The sequence below is a fragment of the Mirounga leonina genome, unplaced genomic scaffold, assembly GCF_011800145.1.
Source record: "Mirounga leonina isolate KUSES-001 unplaced genomic scaffold, KU_Mleo_1.0 Mir_151, whole genome shotgun sequence".
NCBI classification, from domain to species: domain Eukaryota; kingdom Metazoa; phylum Chordata; class Mammalia; order Carnivora; family Phocidae; genus Mirounga; species Mirounga leonina.
Window position 1 is genome coordinate 498724 of NW_023270377.1, and position 20244 is coordinate 518967.

A 20244-nucleotide genomic window follows, 5' to 3' on the forward strand; every position below is an offset into this window, starting at 1 on the left:
CCCCCCCGCCCATACACAGTGCTGAGACTTCAAAAACAACAAAACACTTGTCTGAGTTGCTGGTTGGTTAGTCCCCATGGAAGGACTACCTACAAACACTAATAACATAGTAAGGGAGCTGAAGAGCTTGGTGCTTAAAGAAGTTCTTCCAAGTCTAAGGATAAGCCACCTGTCCAGGTCCCATCCTAGGGACTTAGGGCACTGCTTTGACGATGATGTCCTTGGCTCTAATGGGTGGATTTTTGACTGCCTCACATGGTTTCTGTCCTCCAGTGATGTCATGAGGGGTTCCTGCTGGCTGGGCTGGGCTTCTCCCTTGGCCTTCAGTTTGCCCATACATTTGCCTACTTGACGTCCACACTTGACCATCCAGTGGGCATCTCACATCACATCCCCAAGGCAAGTTTTTGCATCACCCCCCCCCCTTCCAGTCTAGTCTTCCTTCAGTCTCCCAATCTCAGTGCAGGCAGCCAAGAACCTCCCTGCCATTCTTAAGGACTGTCATGTTCTGCATCCAGTTGAGGAACTCTTTGGTGCTGCCTTCCAAATGTGGCCACCTAGTTCATGTACCATTGCCAACCACAACGGAAAGCTGGTGTCATCTTCAGACTGAACAACTTCAGTGGCCCAACCCCCCATCCCCTCCCCCACATACTTTGACTGTGTTCCACTGAAAAAAGTACATCTGGTTGTGCCTTCTGCCACTCCAAACTCCCAGTCATCCTCCCAACCTAAGCAACACCTGTATGAGAACTACAGGCTGTGCTGGCCTGGCTCTGCGCTTCCTGTTGAAGCGGGCCTCGCTTTTCCCACAGTCCCTGCCTCTTGCCCTGTGTGGCTCCACGTATCTGTGGTCCACTCTTATAATGGAGGCAGGATTCTCCTCCTGACACTTCCATCAGAGGTACCAGCTAATGTCTACAGATTCCTGCGCTGGACTTGTACCCTTGATTTTAAAAATCAAACAGTGCAGCTTTTTATTACACAAGGAATGCAAACCTGATCAGCCATTCTCACCCTTTAGGGTGGAAGCCCTTTGAGGGTAGGGATTCTCTCTCCTGCTGGATCTAGGGTGGGCACATAGTAGGCACACCCATTCCTATCTCCATGAGGAAAGAATGCACTCTTTAAAGATTTTATTTATTTGACAGAGCGAGAGAACACAAGCAGGGGGAGCGGCAGGCAGAGGGAGAGGAAGAAGCAGACTCCCCGCCGAGCAGGGAGCCCGATGCGGGGCTCCATCCCAGGACCCTGGGATCATGACCTGAGCCGAAGGCAGACGCTTAACGACTGAGCCACCCAGGCGCCCCGAGAATGCACTCTTTAAATGAAGAGGGTTCTTCAGACTGGTAGCCAGGGAATAGGGATATTTTGTGGAGGTGAGCGACATAAGGAACTGAACCACACAGGAGCGGGAGGGAAGGCAAGTGTGCTCCGAACTTTGGGGCATGGGCCGAGCTCCCATGGAGTTTGGTTAGGCTAGAGCCAACTCGTCGTCCATCTGTGCACGGGGAGTTGTAAATGGGGAGGGGGGCAGCAGTTAATTCCCTTTGTGTTGTCCTTGGCGGTCTCTTGTTTCTTTTTTGGGTGGGGAGGCAGTATTGCTGGTGACCTGGCTTCCAGCGCGGGCTCGGCCTGACGGTGCGGGTCTCCCCGCTGCGTTCCGGAGGTGGGGGTGGGGGGATGCATCGCTCGAGTCTCCGTCCCCACCGCCCACTCGAAAAGCCACGGAGCTTTTCCGGAGCTGGGCCTGGCCCCCGGGCTGCTCGCTCCTGCGCGGCGGGGCGGGGGCCGCTAGTGGGGACCCCGCGGGGGGCGGCGGGGGCGGAGCGTGGGCGCGGCGGCGGCCGGGGGGCGGGGCGAGGCGGGGCGGCCGCCGCCTGACGTGTCTCGGCGGGATTGGAGCCGCCGCCCTATATAGCCGCGGGGGCCCGGGCGCCGGCCTCGGAGCGCGGCCCGGCTTCTCCGCGGCGGGCGGCGAGCGGACGGGCGTGCGGGCGGCGGGACGGCGGGACGGCGGGACGGACGGGCTGACCTCCGAGGAGTGAGCGCGGGCCGGAGGGGTGGGGGGGCCGGGCGCGAGCGGGGAGGAGGGCGCGCGGGGAAGTTGGGGCGCGGGGCGGGCGGGGCGCGGGCTGCCGACGTGGAGCGCCGGGCGGGGGAGGGGCCGCGGGTGCCTGACCCCCTCCCCTCCCCCCCGCCGCCAACCGGGCGCCCCCTCCCCTTCCGCCAACCCGGCCCGACCCGGGGGGCGGCTACGTGTCACCACTGCGCATGGGCCACGGCGCCGGCTTGGGGAGAGTGAGAAACTTTCCCGAGTCCGTGGCGCCGGGCCGCGCGCCCCCCCCCCACCCCGCACACACACACCCGCGCCTCCGGCGGCGGCAGCCCCTCGGGGTCCTGCTCTTTCCGTGCCCCCCCCAACCCCTTAGCCCGGCGCGGGGGAGGGGCGGCCGACCTGGGGCCCGGGCCAGTGACGTGGGCGTCCGGCCGCCGAGCTGCCCCCTCCCCCCCCCGCGCCCCTCCCCCGGCCCGGACTTGAGGGGGGCGGCTGGGGGTGCTGGGGGTGCAGTGCGGGTCCCGAAGGGCAGGGCCGGGGCCGGGATGAGAGCAGGGCCCGTGCAGGCCCAGCCGCACCTCCACCTGCTGTCCGACTGTTTGGTCCGGTGGGCCTGCGGCCCTGGGGGGCTGCAGCGCAACTTGGACACACCCCAGGGTCCGCGCACGAAAAACACATTACGGAAAAATACCGAATTTGGATGAAAGGCGGGGAGGCCGAGCGCGTTACTGCCCCTTTAAGCCTGTCCCCGCCCGCGGGCTCGCGTGGCCTGTGGGAGGGCCTGCTGAGGTGGCATCTGCGAAAGTTCCTCCTGCGGGATGGGTGCCGACTTCCAGAACTTGGTGAAGCCGCTCACCTGGCCCCCGTGGGGGGGCCTCGCTCACACTGGGGCTTTGTGAACTTTTAGCCCGTGGGGAATTTGTTTTTGTTCTCAAGTTTGGCTTGTGGGTCTTGAGAAGTACTTTGGGGGGAGAAATTCCTTTGAAGGTTTAGTGTGGGGATAAAAGTAACTAGTTTTAATTTTGGAAGAAGAAGAAAGAAGTCCTGGGTTTCCACTGGAGTTTTTTAATATCCTCTGTATTCGGTCTTGTCTAGTTATGTGAAGTAGGAAGATACTCATTAGGTGGCTGAGATAAAGTTCTTTCTGTACTGTTACTTTGCAAAGACCTTTCCTTTTGAAAATATAATTGGCAGAACATCCCAAAGGAATCAACAAGTACTTCTGGTAGAGAAGGAAAATTCTTCCCTTTAAAGATTTTCCTGTTGTATATTTGTTAGGACCAAGTTTCAGATGTAGTCCACAAACATTGTGACTTTGCATTTCTCCCACATGATGGGAGTGCTTGGCAGTTCCCTGGGATGGAAGAGAAGAATCTCTGCTGCTCTCTGTTCTCCTTTCTTTGGGCCTAGTTCTGTTGGCTGCATAGTTATATTTTGAGATGTGGACATTTATGCTCTGAAAAATAAGACTTAAAGTCCACGATGAGAATAGTTTGCAATTTGCTTGGAGTGAGTGGATCTGAATGCTTCCTGCAGGGAAAGTAGTTGAGAGCAACCAAAATGAGGAAGGGACTGGAGCAATCTTGGGAAGAACTGGAGGAGAAAGGCCTTCACATGTCTGAAGCAGTCTTGTAGAAGAGTCGACTTGTTCTCTGTGGCAAAAGTGGGGCAAGAAGTTGTAGATCTTGGCATTACATGAGGCAGACTATTCTGACAGCTGTGCAGAGGTGCAGCGGGGCTCCCTTGGAAAGCTGTACAGGTCCTGTCTGCTGGTATTCAAAGATTGCAGTGGAGTGGTGCCTGAGGTCCCTTTCCAGCCTGATTGAGCAGTGTTACTAGATTAAGTGAAGAACCGTGATAGCATGTGTTTGGCCTCTATTCTTTGATAATGGGGCCTGTGTACGGTCTCCTGAGAACTTAAGATAGCAGCGATCACTGGTGGGGTCGTCCAAGGACTCGGTAGAGTGGGAGTCATCTTGTTGGGTGTTGTCTGTGAAGACAGAACAAGGGCTGGTGGGGAGCAGGTTTGGGTGGGCATAGAGCTGTGGGGGACAGTTTCTTAGGTGCTGCTTTGTTGAAATAGAGGCAGGTAGCCAGTCATGCTGAGAGCATGTTAGGAGAGCTGAGATTGGCCTTTCATAAAATCTTTGCCCAGAGTCTCAAGTAGAGGGAGGTCTGCATTTACATATGCGTCACCAGGTATGTGTTTAAAGTAGATTGTTAAAAGATTGGGTTTTGAAAAGTTTATAAGAAAAAGAGCAACCTTTTTTGATGATATTAGAGCCCTAGATGTTAACTCTGCTGCTTGTTGTGATGCATTCATTTCCAGCTGCGATAAACGGCCCCTGGAAATCTGGGAGCTAGAGAGACCCAGTGTATCCTGTCAAACAAGTCTGGAGTTTCCGGAGATCCACTCTGTCCTGCTGCTGCCCAAGGGCCTGTGCACACTTGGGGGCGTTAGAGGCTCCGGGACAGGCTCTCCCTCCTATACATTAGTAGGTTCAGTGGGGTTGGTGATCCCTTCCTGAGCCCCCTGGGCTAAGGGGTTTCATAGAGGAGCTGGCTGGGATTGACTTCTGAAAGGTGTGTGAGCTATCTCAGAAGAGACCTTCAGGAACTGGTCTTACTTCGTGACACTAGGTGCAGGGTGGGAATTGCTCCTCAAAGACCTGTGGCTGGAGGGGACGTGGACAGTGACCGCGCTTTACAGGCTTATTGAGTGGCTATCACCAGGCACTGAAGATTTGCCCTGTCCAGAAAGGCAGGAGGGCTGGTGAGTGGGAGCAGAGAAGAGGGTGTGAACATAGTTGGTCATGTGGGGAAGCTGGGTTATTAGGGGGTGGATGGTTGTGGGTTTTAGGAAGTGGCATAGCGTGACCTGGGGTGGGAGGCTGTTGAGATGCAAGGTCAGCAGGTAGAAGAGCAGGTGCGGCCCAAGTAGAAGTTCTGAACAAGGAGGGCCTGGGTCACCTGGATTCACTGTTGGCACTTTGACCTAGAGGACACCTCCATCTTGTGCCTAGACTGGCTAAGTGTACACAGGCCAGACACTTGGAATCCGAGGGAGTGCTTAACCGTTTACATCTTGTCAGAATCCACATGTGGAAGTGCTACTCTGATACTTTGATTTCAGCTTTAATCTTTAGAACTTGTGGGTTAGAATTGTTGGCAGATTCTCATAGTCGTCTTGGTCAGTTTGTCTCCACTTCTCTCCCTCCGTCTTGGTACATATGAGTGTCTGGTGGGACTCGGGCCCCAGGGAGGCCAGAGCCTCTCTGGCTTATGGTACTTTCCCCATGTGACTCAAACCCTGCATTTAGAGATTTTTTTTTTCTTTCTTTTTTTTTTTTAAAGTCCTGAAATGCTGCTGGACAATGAGACCCTTTTAAATCCAGAGTCTACTGGTACACCCCTGATTGCCACGAACTGCCTTCCTAGCTTGTGAATTACACATCTTATGGGCAAGAATTTGGGGATGTCATTCTCCAGTTAGTAGGTGTTCTTATTACTGTTGTTGCTTCTCCCATCTTGGACACCTACCTTACCCCTATCATAAAGTCCACCTCATTGCGCTCTACTGAGTGTGTGTGGTGTTTGTGTAAAGTGGCAGGTAACCTACCTGGAAGCCTCCCTATCCTAAAGTCCCCAAGGCAAGATGACCCACACCCTCTTACTTCACAGAGTAGTTCTTGGTCCTCCCCAGACGGCTCTTGAAGGTTCCTTCCAACCCTGCTGTTTTATGGCCCGGTTTCTAAATCTCCAGTGTATTAGAAGGGACCAAAAGACTTTTACAGGATAACAGCGAGAACAAAGTAACTACAAAACACACAGCAAGCTCATAAAGACAGTAGCTCTCAGTCACCCTGCAGAGCTCAGGAGCCCCCAAGGTCTGCATTCTGTTCTGCATCGTAGCCCAGTCTCACAGAATCTTTTTCCTTGTGGCTCAGCAGTCAGAGATTAAGAGTACAGGAGAAATTACTGAACCATGCAGGAGAGCCAACCATCAATTTTGTAAGCATTTTACTTCAAAATGGTTAAATTTAAAAGTTTTGACATTAAGGGATCAGTCCCTCAGGTCCAGGGAAAAGTTGCCCTCTAAAAGTTCTGGATGGTTTAGATTTTACTGTGATAGGTTTTGTTTGAAGCTAATAGCCTGGGGGCAGAGCTTCCTTTTTTTTCACCAAGAAATTTGTCTAAATATTAGTATTAGTAAGCAAAGTGTAGATAACGTTTTGCCCTCTTCTGGTTGGGAGGTAAAAGGATCTGGGTTATAGAATGCAGATAAGTAACTTCTCTCTGGTTTTCTTCTTGTTCATCCTCCCTTCCTGTCCCACACCAGCAAAAACTGGCAGGCTGACAGAGGCGGCCTCAGGACGGACTCTCTGGCTACTGACCATTTTGCTGGTAAGTGTGACTGTCCTTCCTGAAGGTTTCTTGTCCCTGGGCTGCATGTGTACTTTCTTTCGTTGTTTCATTCTTAAGTTTCTAGTGGCTCAGAGAGACTTGCTGTAACAAGAGCTGTCCGTGTCCACGTGTGCCCTTCAGATGTGTTATCGGACCTCCACCTAGTTTGAAGCCTTTCCTCTCTCAAATGTGAATTATGTTTGTTCAGGATTCCCTGAGTTTGGATCTTGCTTCTCTTGAGGATGCAGAGCTTAATTTTTTTGGACTTAGGAAGAGGTCTTACTGAGCTGTGAAAATTATGCAAAAACTCACTCTTATCACATCACTTAGCTCTCTTAATACTTTTTTGCCATGGTGGTAGAAAAAGACACTTGGCGCCTAATGGTGTGAAAAGAGTGGGTTCTTCCTCATCGCAATAGTATGGAGCTCACCTAGAGTTGAAGGGAGGAAGCGAACACCTCTGCCTGAATGAGCCTGAGTCCCACTGAGTACCCTGGCACTCAGGAGTGGGGTCTGGAGGCAGAGACTGCTTGGTTCCTTCCCTGAACCAAGGAACTGTGTGCCCTTGGGCCAGGTCCCGCCTGCTCTGAGTCCCCTCTGACCCCTGAGAGCTAGGACATAGGAGAATAACCAACCAGCACACGTCAGAGGCGCTTAAAACGCCAGCTTCTTGCTGTTAACGTTGTTGCCAGGGAGCTCTGAGAGACTGCTCTTTGAGCCCCTGGGCCCGTGGGCATGGCCAGGCTGTGTGGTGCGCTGGGCCTTGCTGACTGTGCCCGCGGTGCCCACCATCCTTGCAGAGGTGGGCTGATTGCTTCTTGTAGCAGCTGTCCTGTGATGTATTTTATAGGCATCAGGAGGCATGTGGATGAACAGACTAAGAAAATAACAGAGATAGCTGTTAGGAGAACCTTCCAGAGGTTGATCTGCAGGCTGTCTCTGCAGCCCCAAGACATTGTGGGACTGGAGCTCTCAGCTGGAGCCTCTGGCTCCTCACTTAGAGAATAACCTTTGAGGGGAGAGTTGTCCAAGGACCCTCCTTCACTTGAGTTTTTCCTTTCATCATTTGCTGAAAGTTTGGGTATCATCTTTTATCAGAGGTTGTCACAAGTGAAGAAAATGGTGTGGTTTGCTGGTGAAACAGAATTAAACCTTTGGCTAAAACTCTAAGCCTAACAGTTTGGCTGTGCCTTGACTCTCTTCTCTCTGACTCACTCCCTCCCGCTTCAGTGGCTCATCCGGATTGTGCGTAGGTGCGAGATCAACCATGAGCTCCGTTGCAGTTTTGACCCAAGAGAGCTTTGCTGAACACCGAAGTGGGCTGGTTCCGCAGCAGATCAAAGGTGACCGCCCTTTTGTGCTCGTCTTCTCACTTTGAGACACCGCTCCTTCCAAATCTTCGTCAAACCTTATGGCCTTTGAGAAGTGCCTTTTGGGACTGTAGCTTTGGGGTTGAGCCTGGGCTCCCACTTCTTTCCCGCTCTGTTTCTCACTGCCGGTGCGGCCCTTGTGTGCAGGTGGAACTGGGCAGGAGTGACAGATATTTCTGGATACAAAAAGATTTGAAGTGTGGGCCACTTTCTGGAAAGCCAGTAATTTTGATCGTTGGTAATTAAAATGAGATTCTTTTTCAGAATTGCTGTTCCCCAGTTGCGCTGAACTAAAATCCCTCAAAATCTGGTATATGTTTACAAAAACAGGGTAACTTGATTTTGAATGTTAAATTTTCATCTGTAATCTTTCAGCTGTATGTAGATTATATAAAATTTTCAGGTGAAAGAGTAGGTTAACAATCAATTGTGAGTTCTTAAGTTTAATTAAAATTAGAAATGCACTTTGTCAGTCACATTGGCTGTGTTTTAAGTGCTCGTTTCCAGGGCGGTGGACACCCAAATACTGCAGAGTGCCTGCAGGGCTCTTTTCTACCTGATGCAACAGCCCTGTAGAGTCTGCACTTCTAGATGAGGAAAGCAAGGCTCTGACAGGCTCCAGCTGCTTGTCAGCACTGAGTCTTTATTGGCGTCCCGGGATAGCACAGCCACGCGGCTAGAAGTGATGAACCCTGAGTTGGACACAGGCCTGTCTGATTCCAAAGGTCATCTCCCTGCTCTGTGTGCACATCCATTCACAGTGGTTTTTATTGGGCCCTGCCATTGCCGGGGCATTTGGGGTGATCCGAAACAGTCACACTCCTGTTTTCACGGAGCTGTAGTTAATGGGACAAAAACGTGAATGATGAGGGCACTGTGGGGGATGGACGCGATTAATGCTCTGGGGCCTGGTTTCCACAAGGCTTGTTGTGCCTGTGAAGGGGGGGCGGGGGTCAGAGATGGCAGCTCCCGTGAGGGTTATTCTCAGTACCGTGCGCTACAGTGGGAAATCGGCTGGAGTCTGCTTCACAGGCAGTGCTGAGCAACAGCATTATTTTGTTCTGCAAATTTAAGGACTGGTTATGTACCAGGCATTGTCATAGTTGTGATTTGTTTAAGCACAGGATCAGAAGGGTCTGGGGCTTAAATTCCTTGTGGAAAGGCCTGTTTTCAAGGAGGAGTGGGGCACCTGGTGTCTGAACTGACCGCTCACCGGGGAGGCTACCTCTCCAGGTGACATGCCGAACCTGAGGGCGCGCTGGGCCTGGGGACCGCCTGGGGCGCTTTCCCATCACTGAATGAAGGGATGGGGGGGCAGGGTGTCACTCAAGCAATTAATGTTGTTTTTCTTCTTTCTTGACATTAAAACTCTCCAAGTGTTTTTTGTCTAATGTTGAAAGCACTGTACTTCCTTTTAATCTATGTTGGCCGGTCCAGTTGCTACTTTAAATTCAGAAGAGGAGAGCGACCCTCCAACCTACAAAGATGCCTTTCCTCCACTCCCGGAGAAATCAGCTTGCTTGGAAAATGCCCAGGAGCCTGCTGGCGCCTGGAGTAACAAGATCCGGCCCATCAAAGCTTCTGTCATCACTCAGGTAGAAACTCCATTCTCTCTTTACCTGCTCCTCCAAGTAGGAAGTGGTAGCATCTGATGGAACGGGTTTTGAACACACACAAATGAGCGTGCTTTGGGCTTTCAGAGTATATCTGCCCCCACTCCTGGGGAAGCTGTGCTCATGCTCACCATATGGTCCCAGCGCTCAGAAGGAACAGGTCCCATTGGTTCTTCAGTCCACTGCTACCCAGTCTCTGCTCCCAGCTGCTGAACGTGGCTTTCCACATCCCCAGCCCCAACAAGAACTTGTCTGCTCTCCCTCCGTGTCAAAGCAGGTCTTCTCCTTTTGGCGTACGCGACCCTGTTTTCTTGGCTTTCTTTGATCTCATTACCCCATCTCTTTGCTACCTTAACATGGGATATTGGCAGGCCAAGCACTTCCTCTCTGTGTGAACTCGTGTTGGGTCATGGTTGCTGATTACTTACCAACCATGTGCTGAGAAGTCCCTTCCCTGAACCTGAGACTCCTAACTAATTGCATCCTGGATCTTTCTATATTTCTCGTGGCTATCCGAGATGGGACTGGTTTCTCCTCAGTCTCCTGATCTTATTACCTGCACCACATTCTACTTAGGGGTTCAGACCCAAGACCAGGAGTCATTTTGGTTCCTCCTGGTTCTACCCTTGCATCTGCTCACTCCCTTCTCCAGAAAGCAGCTAAAGCAAAGCTGAGTCATCAGTCAGCATGTATCCTTCTGCCTGAACTCTGCTTCGTTGCCTTCTCTTGCTGCAGAGTGGGCAGAGGGATGCGGCCCCTTCCTTTCTCCTGCTTGGACTGCACCCCACGGTGCTCATAGTGCCCCCCTGCCTGCCCCTTTTCATTGCCCTCACCCTTTTGCTCTTGCTCACCTCTGGGTGTGGTTGTTCTCAGTGTCTCCCTGTCCCCCAGCCCCTCTCTCCTCCCTGTCTATTTCCTCCGCTGCACTCGCTGCCGCCTGATGCTTCCTTGCTGTCTGTTTGTGTCAGGGAGTCATTCTCTTCACTGGAGCGCCAGCCTCCCGCCCTTGGGGGCTTTCTGCCTGCCTCCCCACCCCTGTCTCTCAGGGCCTTGGAGCTGGGGCAGGGAGAGGAGTGGGGATACTTAGGAATGAAGGAACTTAGGCTCGTTACTCTGTATGTTCAGTGCCTAGACATTTACACGCCCTCCCATCTCTTGATCTCTTCACCTTCCCTTTTTGATCTTTCCTGAGCAGGTGTTCCATGTACCCCTGGAAGAGAGAAAATACAAGGACATGAACCAGTTTGGAGAAGGTGAACAAGCAAAAATCTGCTTGGAGATCATGCAGAGGACCGGTGCCCATCTGGAGCTGTCTCTCGCCAAAGACCAGGGCCTCTCCATCATGGTGTCAGGGAAGCTGGACGCCGTCATGAAAGCCCGGAAGGACATTGTCGCTAGGCTGCAGACTCAGGTGGGTATCGCCAGCCTAGTCCTCCTGAGTGGGTGTGTACTCCAGCCCTGTGCCACTGCTCCAACAGATGCGGCTCTGGCTCCATCAGAGCCGCCCCGCCCTGCCGCCCCCAACCCCACCCCCCACCCTGGGGCGGCAAGTCCAGAGTTCAGAGGTAGGGCGGCAACATTGGAAGCCTCCTTGCATTTTTAGCTGAAAAAACACTAAATCAGTGACAGAAGTGGGGGACACCTGCCGTTTTTGCTATTTGGGCGAATGCAATGAAAGATAAAGGCTTGTCCCAGAGGTTGAGACACTCAAGAGAAGCCAGGCTTGCTGGATGGTAGAGTGAGGACACCACCACAGGTCACTGGTTCCCGGGGGGGGCTCAAGAGTCAGCACATTGCTGTTTAAGTACACATTTCCAGGTCCTATCTTGGGAGAGTACAAGTTCAAATGTTGTTTGCTTTAAACCAGTTCACATAGTTCTTAGCAGTCTGATAGCACTACTTGGAATTTACTGGGGAACTGTTGTAATAAGTAAGTAAACTTGGGATGCATTTCTCCACAGATAGCATCACTTAAAGATCAAGGTAAATGCAGAGAATTTTATTAAAATGTCTTATGACGGGCACTTGGGTGGCAAGGTCGATTGAGTATCCGACTCTTGATTTTAGCTCAGGACATGATCTTGGGGTCATAAGATCAAGCCCCGTGTTGGGTTCTGTGGTTGGCACAGAGTCTGCTTGGGATTCTCTCTCCCTCTCCCTCTGCCCCTCCCCTGGCGCGCACACGCGTGCTCTCTCTCTCTCTCTCTCAAATAACTTTTTTTAAAGTTAAAAAAAAGGTCTCATAACAGATACAGCTTTAGAAGGGTTTACTTAGAAATGCGGGTCCAGGGGTGCCTGTCTGGCTCAGTCAGTAGAGTACAACTCTTGGAGTTGTAAGTTCGTGCCCTACGTTGGGTAGAGATTACCTAAAAATATAATCTTTCTTTAAAAAAATAAAGAAATAGGGGTCCTCCCCACCTGACACTGATCGTCTTTGAGCTCATTGGGGAGCTAGCTCCAGAATGGTGGCTAGAAGATGGGGCACTGTGGGGCAGGAGCCAGGGCCTCACCAGGGGGAGAGGATTTGCCCTGGGCTGTCCAAGCTCTCTCACTCGGCCATACGGGGCCTTGGGACAGTCCCTAAAGCACCCCCCCCCCCCCAACTAGCTTTAAAGAATGAAATCAAGTGTAGGCACTTGAAAATGTTGTGTGTTAATTGCTTCATGTTGTGGCTGGTACATAGTAAGCTCTCAGACTTTTGCTTTTACTAGTTGGTGAATATTTGAGTATTTTATGATTAAGAACTGGGCAGGGAGGGAGACCTGAACCACTCCACTCCACTCCTCTCCCCACCCCACCCTCACCGCCATTACTTTAAAGCAAATCCAAAATACGTTATTTACTTGCAAATAATTTAGTGTGCCCCCCCCCCCTTTTTTTTCAAGATTTTTATTTATTTGAGAGAGAGTGAGAGATCAGAGAGGGAGAGGGAGAAGCAGACTCACCGCTGAGCAGGGAATCCAGTTGTGGGGCTCCATCCCAGGACCCTGGGATCATGACCTGAGCCAAAGGCAGACGCTTGACCGACTGAGCCACCCAGGTGCCCCTGTTTTTGTTTTTGTTTTTTAATATAATCTACTAGGCTGTTAACTCATTAAAATTAATAGTAATTTCTGGATATATCCATACTCAACCCGGTCTATTTATGGACTCCCGTTATCTCTACATGTCTTTCTGAGTCTCCTTGTTTAAATCCGCATCCAAACAAGGCCTGCCTGCTGTGCGTTTTGGGCTCACGCCCTCTTTCATTCCTCGGCAGTGCCCTCCCCTCCATGCCTTTATTTTTTGGGGACAACAGGTGTTTGCTTTGTCTCACTGTCCATCACTATTTCCTGTAAACTGGTGGTCACATCCTGGGGCTTGGTTATTTTCACATTCAGCTTACTTGTCTGGCAAGAAAACGTGTGTCATTGCTGTTGATTCCCAGATGGATCACTAGACTCGGGAGTCTTCAGCACATCATCCATTAATAAAGTTCCTGCTGATGACGGTGTGGATGGCGGCTTTCTATCCCCCCGCCCCACAGTAGTTGTGTTCTTGTGAAGAACTTTACTCTGCTGGTTGCACAGTGTGGAGACTGCATTGGGGCTCTGGCATCTCCAGTGGGGATCCATGAATCTCTCCTGCCATTATGAACTTCTGATGTGTTGATGAGTTGTTAGGGTGAAATTGCATCATCTTTGGACAGTGGGACCCCTTTCGGGTTGGCACCATGCGGCTTTCTGGGGTGACCATTCATGTCCACCATCTCCTGATCTCTAACATGGAGAGTTGCGGACTGACCTAACGTCAGCTCTTATCCAGGAACTCTTCACCTTTTTAGTAGGACATTGCATGAGTTCAAACTGATCATTCTAATGAAGAGAAGATGAAAGATGATGGAGTTTTAAAATCACTAGAAGGAATGTATGCTCTCATCTTGAGATATAGTTAGGTTGGTACAAAGTCAGAGCTCTGTAATAAGGTTCAGTCAGAGACCGTCTCTGCACCCGGTCCCTCCCTCCCCTGCCAGCTGGCCATTCATAGTCTTTGATGGACCCTTCCCTTGTTCGGGTTTGAGAGTAGAAGCAGAAGATGACTTGCCGTAAGAACCCTGTTCTGCACCTTGTTTTTTCCTGCATAGTTTCTGGAGGTGTCTGCGTATCAGCAAATAGTGGCTCTGCTCCTTTCTTTGTACAGCTGTGAGATGCTCTGTGGGTATGCTGTAATTTATTCAAGCATTCCTGGTGATGGGCATTTGGGTGCCTTCCCGACTTTTCTGTTACAGATCGTGTCGCAATAAAAACCTTGTGTATATGGGATTTCCTGTTTCACCCGGTGTGTCTCAAGATCCATTTCCTAGCAGTGAGATGGCTGGGTCAGAGGGCAGCACATATGTAATTTTGCAGTAGCTGTGAGCCCTGTCCCTCAGGTGCTGGGCATTATGTGCATTCCCATGGGCCTCCACCACAGCCTTGCCACGCCCATCAAAGGCTTGGGCTTTTGTCAGTCTGGAAAGTAGCTGAGTGTACTTTTTATTTGGATTTTTCAGATGAACAAGATTGAGTGTCTTTTTAATATCTAAGGGCCATTTGCATTTTGTTCTGTGCACTGTCTTTTCTTTGGCCTTTCCTATCAAGTTAGAGTTGTCCACCTTGCTCAGTGTCGTAGGGTCCTTAAAAACCCTGTACCTTACAGACCATGTTTCCCACATTGTGATTTGTTTTTTGATCTTGGTGTGTTTTGCTATGTGACTTTTTATTCTAGTGCAGTCAAATTTCATTATTCTTTTTGTTCTTTTGAGGCCTTCTTAGGAAAATTTGCTTCACTTCCAGGTTGTAAGAAACCTAATCTTTTCTCTGGTGCCTGGAAGGGGGGCTCTTCCGTTTCAGTTCCTGATAAGTTTGGGATTTCTCGTGAACAGTGCGAGGTGCAGACCCACCTTTGTCCTTCTCCAGACGTCTGTTAGGTTGCCAACACCAGTTTTAAGAGTTTTCCCCCAGTGATTTGATTGGGTGTTTTTATGAAGTCCTAAATTTTCATGTTAACTCGGTTCCTTGTGTGGGTTTTCAGATCCAGCATGTTGATCTGCGTCTCTGTGTACTAGTGTTCTGTTCTCATAGTAGTGGTCTTATATTTATATCTAGTACAGTTGTCACCACCCCTCCTGTACTGTCCTTTTTCAGGATTTTCCTGCCCCATTCTTTTTCGTTCTACCATGCAAACTCTGTAATCCACTTTTTGCTCAGAATTCCATTAGATCTTTTAAGGAGTGTTTTGTGATTTCTAATGCACATATCCCACCTCTTTTGTTGGGTTGTGTCTAGCTACTTTGTTGTTTTTTTTTCCTGTTGGAATGGCCATTCTTTCCCATTACATCTTCTAATCGGTTGCTGTTAAAGTTGTTGATGCTGGATTCTTATTTTCTTCTCCCTGTTACAGATATCAAAAGTTTTAAAAAGTTGTGGGTTCCCAGGGTTCCCGGGGGTGCAGGCCTGTGTTCTTCCTTGTCCCATCTTTGTGCCTCCTTTGCTTCCTCGGGTCTCCTTCCGTGGGGCCACACTCCCATGGGGGTCCAGCCTCAGCGGGCGCTCCCCTCAAGCACAGCTCCAAGTGCAGGCTGAGCTGGGTGTGTATGTTTTGTCATGTTAAAAAAAATAACATTTTGGGTGCCTGGGTGGCTCAGTTGGTTAAGCGACTGCCTTCGGCTCAGGTCATGATCCTGGAGTCCCGGGATCAAGTCCCACATCGGGCTCCCTGCTCAGCAGGGGGTCTGCTTCTCCCTCTGACCCGCTTCCCTCTCATGCTGTCTCTCATTCTCTCTCTCAAATAAATAAATGAAATCTTTAAAAAAAAAAAAAAAAAAGTAAAAAAATAGATATAGTAATGTTTATTTAAAAAAAAAACAACTAACGGGCGCCTGGGTGGCTCAGTTGGTTGGGCGACTGCCTTCGGCTCAGGTCATGATCCTGGAGTCCCTGGATCGAGTCCCGCATCGGGCTCCCTGCTCGGCAGGGAGTCTGCTTCTCCCTCTGACCCTCCCCCCTCTCATGTGCTCTCTCTCTAATAAATAAATAAAATCTTAAAAAAAAAAATAACATTTTTATTTTCTTGCACATTTTTAATCATGAATAGATTTAAATTTTGTGGAGGCGATCACTTGATTTTTTTTCTCATGTGTAACATTGATTTCCTAATACTGAACCACTTTCAGAGTAAACATTATTGGAGCAGGATTGAGTTATGGTCTGTCTTTTTGCGCTAGTTTATTGCTTCTGTGACACAATGTGACATTTTTGTTTTGAATGTTAAGTGGTCTGCCATAAGCTTGTATCCCTGGCTGGCCTGTGAGTCTCTGCTACACTGGTGTTGGGAGTGCTGACACTTTGCTTTTTTTTTAAGTCTTCTTGACAGCTCCTTTCTGTACAGAGTCTGGAAGACTAGGAGCCTCTGTCCTCCTCCTTGCTCTCTGTGACTTCAGGAAGTTGCTTGATTTCTAGCAGTTGGACTCACTGGATGTGAAGGCTTTGGATTATTTCTGTTTTATTTCCTCAAGACAAGTTGTCTATTTTAAACTGGTTGTAAAAGAGATAGAAGAATTTATTATCGGATATAGGGTTCATGTCTGGGGGAAAAAAAAATAGCCTGGGCCTCTGGTTAGTCAATATGTATGTGCTTTCCTATCATATCCTAGGATGGTGTTAGCAATCATCAAAGTGGAAAACAAGACAGATAGCATTCTTGAATATTCCTGTTCTCGTGGTGGCTTACTGGGCTGAGAAGATGTTGAACAAATAATTACTTCTAAATAATTATGACAGCTGAAGGTGCGACATGGGGCCATGGGAATGTATCGTGCTTGAACTTTTCCTAGCCTTGGGGTCAGGGTAAGCTTCCCCAAGAACGTGATGTTTAACTTGAGACTTCTGAGGGATGGGTTGGGGGCTGGCTAGACAAGAATGGCATTTCAGCCAGGGAGAATATTGTGGAGAAATAGGCTTTTTCCTAACCTAAAAACATTGTTGTTTCCTTTGGTTCTCTTCCTGTTGTAGGCCTCAGCGACTGTAGCCATTCCCAAAGAACACCACCGCTTTGTTATTGGCAAAAATGGAGAGAAACTGCAAGACTTGGAGCTCAAAACTGCAACCAAAATCCAGATCCCACGCCCAGATGACGCCAGCAATCAGATCAGGATCACCGGTACCAAAGAAGGCATTGAGAAAGCTCGCCATGAAGTCCTGCTCATCTCTGCTGAGCAGGTGGGGCCAACTGAGGGCCTGGGGTATGTGTATTGGCCTCAGCCCCAGAGCTGTGCCCTCACGGTGTGTCCTGTCCTTTCCAGGACAAACGTGCTGTCGAGAGGCTGGAAGTGGAGAAGGCGTTCCACCCCTTCATCGCCGGGCCTTATAACCGACTCGTTGGCGAGATCATGCAGGAGACAGGGACGCGCATCAACATCCCCCCACCCAGTGTCAACCGGACAGAAATCGTCTTCACAGGAGAGAAGGAGCAGTTGGCTCAGGCTGTGGCTCGCATCAAGAAGATTTACGAGGAGAAGGTAGCGGTTGGGAAGAGCATGTAGGGACTGTCACGTGGAGATGTGGCTGAGGCCTAGCCCTACCCCTTTCCTCTTGTGTCCAACCGAGTTCAGTTTCCAGTCAGTTAGGAGGTGGGGCTGCTTGGCAGGGAAAGAGTGGACAGAGCTCCGAGCTCTGGGCTGTCGCAGGGCTGCATGCGGCACCGGAGCGGATCGTGTCTCTGAGTTAGTGGTTAGCTGTTAGTTCACCCCGGCGGACTGTGAGGTCTGAACCTCGTTCTTGGAGGTGTGGAGGGAACTTGGGGTCTTCACCTCTTTGAAGTTGCCGTCTCCAGTCTGGGTGGGGACTTAAATTCTCAGGTGATTCTTATGAGGAGAAAACCCAGTTCTCCTTGCTCAGTGGAGTTTTGGGGGTGGGGTGTTGCCCATCTTCACTTGCTGGGGCTCACAGAGTATAATCTAGGTCTCTGATCTTGCTCCCTCCCTTTTTGGTGACAGCATTCTGTCTCCACCTTTTCCTCCCGGGGCCCTTCCCTCTGATGCCCTTACGGTGCTCTTCCTTAGAAAAAGAAGACCACAACCATCGCTGTGGAGGTGAAGAAATCCCAGCACAAGTATGTCATCGGGCCGAAGGGCAATTCCTTACAGGAGATCCTGGAAAGAACAGGAGTTTCTGTGGAGATCCCACCGTCAGACAGCATCTCGGAGACTGTGATACTTCGAGGCGAGCCTGAAAAGCTAGGGCAGGCACTGACTGAAGTCTATGCCAAGGTAACTGCCTTCAGGAGTAGATCACAGCTGCTGCTTGTAGGGCCGACCTCCCGAATTTAATTTCCGGGGCCCCGGGAGCAGGGACTGTGTCGGGCGGGAAGCAGGAGCATGGAGCCCGGACTGCACAGCCCACCACTCTGCTTCCTGGTTTCCTAGGCCAACAGTTTTACTGTGTCGTCTGTCTCTGCTCCTTCCTGGCTTCACCGGTTCATCATTGGCAAGAAAGGGCAGAATCTGGCCAAAATCACTCAGCAGATGCCCAAGGTGAGGAGGCGTTGGGAATTTGTTACTCGGGGTTCTTCTTGCTTTTGTCCTCCCGTTTCTGACATTTGTTTTCTTGCTGTTTATTCTGGGGATGGCTCTGAAGATCGTGGCACACTGTGTGACCGTTTCCACGGTTAGCTGAGGAAGAGCAAAATAAATTTTTAAAAATATCTCTGTCATTCTTTTGATCTTTTTAATCAGAGACCGTGCGTATTGTTGGGTTTCATGACCACCTTAGCAGACGTGCCCTCTGTCACGGCACAGTAACTTTCCCACAGTTCTGTGTGTGCTCTCGGAAGAGCAGACGTGTGCACAGCGCGTGTGAAGCGTGGAGTGACGGCCTCTTTGAATGCTTTCCATCTCTGTCCTTGACATCTTCCCACTTTTCCAGAGACCACTGCAGCTCCCAGTGAACGCCCACAGGATGGCCTGCCAGAGATCACATCCACCGTACTGTCCTCCTTTTCACACTTGGTTTCCAATGACTTATTAGTCCTTTTGCTTTCCTAGCCTCTGAGCCCTGGTTCACGCAGATGCAGTGGCTTCATGGGGCTGCTCTCACTGCCCTTGTCCCATGTTGCCTTCTTGCCTGGTGTATTGTAAATGAGGACAGGGCTGGCCTTGCCTGTGGGACCACCTTTGGGCAGCTGTACATGAGTTAAAATTCCATCCCTGATATTTGTCTCATTCCTTACTCGAGCAAAGAAGAGTGGGCCTGGGGGCGCCTGGGTGGCTCAGTCAGCAGTTGAGTGTCCGACTCTTGATTTCAGCTCAGGTCATGATCTCAGGGTCATAGGATCGAGCCCCTCGTTGTGCTCCATGCTGAGCTGTTTTAAGATTCTCTCTCTTCCTCTCCCTCTGCCCCTCCCACACACACACACAGTTGTGCACATGCAGATGCACGCGGTCTCTCTCAAAAATTAAAGAGAAGAAAAGAAGAGCTGGCCCGTAACAGTGAAAGTGATACAGGGGATGGGGGGACAGTTGGTGCTGATGTGCTTTCAGTCCATGGTTTTGCTATTGAAGGCACATCGTGGAGGACATCACAGTTCCCATATCTGGTGAAGGGAGGAGGATTAGAGCAGAATAATGGGCGTCCCCCAGCCGTCCCGTTCAGCGTTCCGGGGGGTCTGGACATGCCTTTATATAAAGCAGTTGGGATTGGCTGCTGCCTCAGCAAAGCACCCACGGGTTCTGAGGGCATTGCTACTGTGCTGTCTCGAGGTCGGTCTGTTTCCTGGTTCTGCTGTGGTAGGTGCACATCGAGTTCACAGAGGGTGAGGACAAGATCACCCTGGAAGGCCCCACAGAGGATGTAAACGTGGCCCAGGAACAGATCGAAGCCATGGTCAAGGACTTGGTAAGGTGGCCCTTTGCATATTCTCGGTGCTGCTGAAGCCGGGGCATAGCCAGGATGTCATTGCTTGCCTGTCACACATCACGTAGGTGGGTGGGCCTGGGGACACCAGGGGTGAGTGCTGGGCTCTGAGACAGAACCTGGCAAAGTCCAGGAGGGTCACAGATAGAAGGGCCTTTCAGGGGGGCGGGGCCCAAAGGACAATCTTGGAACCGTGGCCGATGGTAGAGTTCCAGAAAAAGGCCACGGCTGCCAGCTTGTGGACCAGGGTTGTGGTTGCGTGTCTGGGACTGTGGCACATACTATGGCCTCAAGAGCTTGTCTCTGGACCCATTCTGTTCTCCTGCAGATTAACCGGATGGACTACGTGGAGATCAACGTGGACCACAAGTTCCACAGACACCTCATCGGGAAGAGCGGAGCCAATAGTGAGTGGGGCTGACAGCGCCGAGGGTGACCGTGGTGGGAGAAAGTCAGTTTCAGACTGGGTGTCCTCGCCTTCTCCTCGGGCTGTGGTTGCTCTGGAGACCTGGGACCTGGTCAGAGGCCACGGTGAAGGCACACCTGAGCCCAATGGGCGACATCCCTGGTTTGCAGTCTTCATGGAGTCAGTACTGCATGGTCCCCTGGTGGGGCTCCCCGAGGAGTAGGAAAGATCAGGCCTCACGTGCATGTCTTTTGGTGTGGGGAGGGGTCGTCTGGGCGCGTAGTAACACTGCTGCCCACGTAAGCTCTGTCAGACAAGGAGGGTGGGTGTGGTTTGCAGGAAGTGTGCTGAGGGAGCGCTCTGCCCAGATGGAGAGCGTTTTCTAAAACCCCACGCCTGGGCCCAGCTTGCCTGTGAGGCCGCCCCACACATCACCGTGCGCTCCCTGTCCCTGTGTCTGAAC

At 51.0% G+C, this 20244-nt stretch overlaps 1 protein-coding gene across 6 annotated transcripts in view; it reads left to right on the forward strand.

The window, feature by feature from the left end:
• HDLBP (high density lipoprotein binding protein) overlaps positions 1–20244 on the forward strand; it is a 73501-nt gene that overhangs the window by 30694 nt on the left and 22563 nt on the right. For 4 of the 6 annotated variants that reach the window (XM_035006694.1, XM_035006696.1, XM_035006698.1 and 1 more), the window contains exons 2-11: positions 6399–6463; positions 7694–7806; positions 9271–9428; positions 10642–10857; positions 16478–16684; positions 16768–16983; positions 17527–17733; positions 17890–17997; positions 19253–19357; positions 19704–19782. In XM_035006694.1, coding sequence (XP_034862585.1) covers positions 7731–7806; positions 9271–9428; positions 10642–10857; positions 16478–16684; positions 16768–16983; positions 17527–17733; positions 17890–17997; positions 19253–19357; positions 19704–19782 — 1372 coding nt within the window. In that variant the 5' untranslated portion in view covers positions 6399–6463; positions 7694–7730. Of the gene's footprint in view, positions 1–1268; positions 1380–1999; positions 2045–6398; positions 6464–7693; positions 7807–9270; positions 9429–10641; positions 10858–16477; positions 16685–16767; positions 16984–17526; positions 17734–17889; positions 17998–19252; positions 19358–19703; positions 19783–20244 lie in introns of those variants that run through there. The other 2 variants (XM_035006693.1, XM_035006692.1) reach the window with 2 other exon arrangements.